The sequence below is a fragment of the Lottia gigantea genome (assembly GCF_000327385.1).
Source record: "Lottia gigantea unplaced genomic scaffold LOTGIsca_133, whole genome shotgun sequence".
In the NCBI taxonomy this organism is placed as follows: Eukaryota; Metazoa; Mollusca; class Gastropoda; family Lottiidae; genus Lottia; species Lottia gigantea.
In genome coordinates this window covers 309,256-314,151 of record NW_008707481.1, presented here as the reverse complement: position 1 = coordinate 314,151, position 4,896 = coordinate 309,256, and the positions used below count along the sequence as shown (strand labels likewise).

General features: G+C 33.4%; 2 protein-coding genes across 2 annotated transcripts in view; both read left to right on the top strand.

Annotated features, from left to right (window-relative positions):
• Positions 1-1,105: 1,105 nt before the first annotated feature.
• LOTGIDRAFT_172417 (hypothetical protein) lies at positions 1,106-2,083 on the top strand (the record flags this gene model as incomplete). Its single annotated transcript, XM_009049296.1, has 1 exon — positions 1,106-2,083. One exon carries the CDS (start codon positions 1,106-1,108, stop codon positions 2,081-2,083), a length of 978 nt encoding a protein of 325 aa, XP_009047544.1.
• A 1,199-nt stretch (positions 2,084-3,282) lies between these two features.
• LOTGIDRAFT_172416 (hypothetical protein) overlaps positions 3,283-4,896 on the top strand; it is a gene marked incomplete at both ends in the record, with an annotated part of 3,429 nt that continues 1,815 nt past the window's right edge. The window contains one exon of the mRNA XM_009049295.1: positions 3,283-4,817. Within this exon, the coding sequence (XP_009047543.1) occupies positions 3,283-4,817 (1,535 nt within the window). The remainder of the gene's footprint in view (positions 4,818-4,896) is intronic.

The following is a 4,896-nucleotide window of genomic DNA, read 5'->3' as shown; positions in this document are numbered from 1 at the left end:
TAAAAGATTCANACAGGACTCTTAAAAACAAATTATTCAAGAAATTCACGGAATTGAAATCTCAAAAATGGCTTAAAATATTACCGGTTGTTGTCGACGAATACAATAACAAAATACATTCGTCTATAGGTGTGACGCCATCCCAATCCTCTAATAACCTGAATATCATAAAGTCCGTCAACACTCGAAACAACTTTGAAAACGAGATTAGCAATTTGAATATTAAACCCAAATTCAAAGTTGGAGATCGAGTTCGTATTTTTAAATATAAATCATTGTTTCAGAAAGGTTACGTCGGCTATTGGACTAATGAGATATTCATCGTTGATAAAATAAATAGCACATCACCTCCCACGTATGAATTGATCGATCAAGACAAAGAACAAATCATAGGAAGGTTTTATCAAAATGAACTTCAAAAAACTGACTTTTAAAAATGAATCTCGAAAATGACGATTTAGATGAAAGGTTAAGAAATTTAGATGTCGACAAGCATTTACGCTCTCTTAAATTAAGATTTTTTAAATTTAAATGTAAATTTATCTTCAAAATATTATTGAATGTGTTTTATCAGAATGTTATACAAGTTTTTTCAAACACAAACTACGTATATATTTCGTCAATTGGGTCTTCAGCAATACTTTCCGCCTACTTCGAAAAACACCTAAAAAAAAATCGACTTAAAAATGAATGCATTTCTCGATAAATACGGAAAAGACACGACCACAAATTTTCAACTTGTGAAATGGGCCAAGGAGTTGAACGTCTCGCCGTTTTATTATTGCATGCGAGATGAAATTGATGAACTGAAATACAAGAAAGGTAAATTTTACGCCATCACAAACATTCACACGTCGGATCAAAAAGGAGTTCATCACTCTGCTCTACACAAAGATTCTTCGAATAACTTTTATTTCATTGATTCTTTCGGTCTAGAACCGACAGAAGAGATAACGAAATTGACTAGCAAACCAATCTAATGTTCTACGTTTCAAATTCAAATGCCAGGACAAAAGCTGTGTGGTCAGCTGTCGCTTTGGGTTTTATATCGGTTGAGTTTGGGAGAAAAGTTTGAAGAAATTATAATAAATTTAACTCAATAAAAATGGCAAACAAGTTTGGATTAGGGTCTTTACCTCTAGAATCTAAAAATCCCATGAGTTCTACGGCGTTTATAAACAAAGCGAAACCTTTTTTCGTGGATCAAATCGGAGACACCTTACAAGGGGATATCGATATGAACAATTTCAAAATAACTAATTTAAAGTTTCCAGGAAACGATAACGATGCCGTGAACAAGAAATATTTACTGGATCAAATAAACGCAATTCAAATAGATAAGGACCATGTTGAAAATAGAATAAATGACGTGAAAAGATTCATCGGACGAAATATTAAAAATCTTGTGGACGAACCCAAACTACAACAAAAGTTAACGAGTTTGAAACGTCTTATTCAAGTGGATAAAACAAGTCAGTTGATATCTAAATTAGACGATAAGATTACGAAGGTAAAAATAGACGTCCAACGTTTAATAGACAACCCAAATGTAAACGAGGATAGATTGAAACGAAAACTAACCGCTTTGGAAAGAAAACTTGGTGAATTGCTAGCAGAACTAGACAAGACGGCGGACAAAACCGAGTTACAAAATTCGATATCCAATTTGAACGAAAAGATCGCGAAGCAAAAATCAGATGTTCAAGATATAATTAACACACTTCCCATTGACAAAGATATGTTGAAACAACAATTGACTGCTTTGGATACTAAAATCACGGACGAATTAGAAAAAGAAGTGGGTGTGATTAAAAACTTTCTTCAAAATAAATTTCGAGATGATATGAAAAATTATATTAAAGAACAGGTCAATCTTTTGGTATCTAGAATTCATGACGATTTTTTGAGACAAGAGAGAAAGTTGAGCAAATTAGAAGCTATTGTCACGGACAAATCGTATTATTTCAATCTTCCGTTCGAAAGTGACACTGTCTTCGATAGAAAAGACCAAATTTATAAATCAAACAAATACGGATTCAAAGCAGAAATAAAAGTGGGTTCTCTCGAATACGGTGAACCTTAAAACGTATTCGATATCGGCGAAACGCAAGAGTTTTCTTTTCGAGGTAATTGTCTGATTCAAATAGAGTTTCCCATGAAGGTTAAAGTCAATAAAGTAGTCTTCAAACAAACCGGTAAGGGCGTCAAACATATTTCATTCTTCAATGATGGTAATTTGGAAGAGAATATACGTTTGATTGATAAAAGGGATCAGGAAATTGAAACGAAAAATGGTAAATATGTAGACACCTTTAAAATGGAAGTAGAAAATGATAAGGATATCATTGGAATTAAAGATTTGGATATGATATTGGAGACGGAAAATCCACCATCAACCAACATTGACAAAATTCTATCACGCTTACACGAACACGGAAAAATAGAATCGAGCAGTCACGAGTTTTTACGAACAACAGACTTTGAATACGTAAAACTGTATTTTGTTTTAGGTGAAAAATACACCTCTATCGATGTTCATAAAAGTCAACAAGAACGAGAGTTTATAGTACATTTAACGTTTGTCGAAGGTTCCGACTCCATCCTTCATGCTGGTGGTTATATTTTTAGAGCCAAGATAAACATCGAAAAAGAAAAAATAAAATATTCCTATCATCTTAAAGAGGACCATACGAAAAAAGAAATGTCGTTAGTACGCGTAAATGTTTTTACTTTTAATACCTGAATATTTAATAATACTAGGCCAAACGACTTCGCTCTATTTGATATTCCGTGGTTCCATTTATCGGAAATTCACTTAATTTAACGACTTAAAAAATGGAACTCGAAAGCAGACAACAATACATGATAGACAAACAAGAAGAGTTGAAAATAAAGTTGAGACAGTACAATGGAGTAGAATCGATTCTGTTTTCAAAACAGCGAGTGTAGTTCTAACGATAGGAACAACACTTGCAACGGCCGTGACTGGTGGATTAATGGTTCCTGTACTTGTCCCAACTGTATTAGCCACAATTACTGCTATTCAAACTTCATCTTGTTGCTATAGGCTTCACGAGCAAAAAGAAAGCTCATTATAAAAAGAAAACGGATATCTTGAATATGTATCTTAATCAATTGTACATCTTTTTCGAAAGATCGAGAGAAGACAAGAACATAACAGTTGAAGAATTACAAGAATTCAATGAAATTTTGGACAAATTCCATACAGAAATATCAGCGGTCAAAATAAAGAAATAATCAAAAATATACACTTAAAAAAATATGAATAAATTCGAACTTGATGAAACATTGATAGAAAACGCCCTATTTTCCGATGTTATCAAGGCAATCTCTGATAAATTTAAAACATTCAAAGGACAAATTAAAATAGATGGAGAGATAGTCGAGGAAGGGAATCACAGACAATACATGTCACTCCTCGGTTTCAATGGCAAAACCTTTCACAATATCTTTTCAAATATGGACAAAAAATCCGATGCTTCCGATTGGTATTTTACAGGAAAAATAATTTTAATGAAAGACAATTTCCAAGAAATAAAAAGATCGAGAGTTGGCAGAGGAGGAACTGATCTGCTTAAAAAGATCAATGAATACGAAGGCGAAAATTGTTACATACCTACAAATGGGCACTGTTTTATCAAATGCGTCAATCGTGTTTTGAACAAAGATTTAACGTGTAAATTTCAAGAATACATCAACGGGTTTTCAAAAGCAAATAGAAAAGGAGTGATGACTTGTGCTAGAATGAATGAATTCAACAAGAAATTCAACACTTCGTTTCAAATTTATAATCCCAAAAACAGACATTTTCACCCCAGAGACGTTCACGATGAATTAGATTGGGTTTTGTACTTACACAACTCGCATTTCTGTTTGATTAGAAGAAGCCAAAAAAGTTTGGGAATTCAAGAAATAGAAGACAATTACGAACAGGTGTGGAAAACGTGTAGAGACGACAACGCAGTAACACAGGTTTCACCCCTCAAACTAAACGTGCTTTCGAGTATGAGCGATGATGCGTTATTCGCTTGGGATTGCGAAACGTATTCAGAAAAAGACACGCGAAGAGCAATTCCATATTGTTGCACTTTAATTAATCTAGAAAAACTAAGGAAAATGTTAAACAGAATAAATAATCTATTTCCAGATTTAAAGCCTACAGATCCCATTCCAGAAGAATTTTATGATAAACTAATGAATGTAGTAGAAATATTTTTAGGTACAGATTGCATCGATCAAATGTTGAAATATTTAGGTCAATATGATAGAAAGAGATTAATATTAATTTCTCATAACGGCAGTGGATTCGACAACTGGATCGTGCTTAAAAATGCAAAAAAACTAACGCATTGCCCTTTAAAAACACCCAGAGGAATTCTATCTTTTCCTTTATCTAATCCATACACGGATGAAGATTTACAGAAAAAATGGAAAAGACAGAAAGAAATAAAGGGTAATTATTTACAACATATTAATTTCACGTGTTCCTATCAACACGAATCCTCTATTTTGGCTGCATGGGGAAATTCTTCCAATCTTCCCGCGAATTTGAGAAAGATTGCCGACGTAGATATCGCTAAATACACGCAAGACAACTGGGAGGAATTGAGACACGAATGGGAACCTTACGCCAAGAGAGACACTCTCTGTTTGGGAGCTTGTTTGATAAAATACAACCAAGTGACGAAAGAAGTTGTAAACCAGAATATGTCCAATAATCTAACGGCTCCATCTTTATCTTTAAAGGGTTGGTATTATTTATATCATTACGATAAAGAAATGGTGGAAGAAGAATGGTATGAAACTACTAGAATGGTTGCGAAACATACCGAAAAAGAAAATATAGAAAAAGTTTATTCGCACACTAATCCTTTT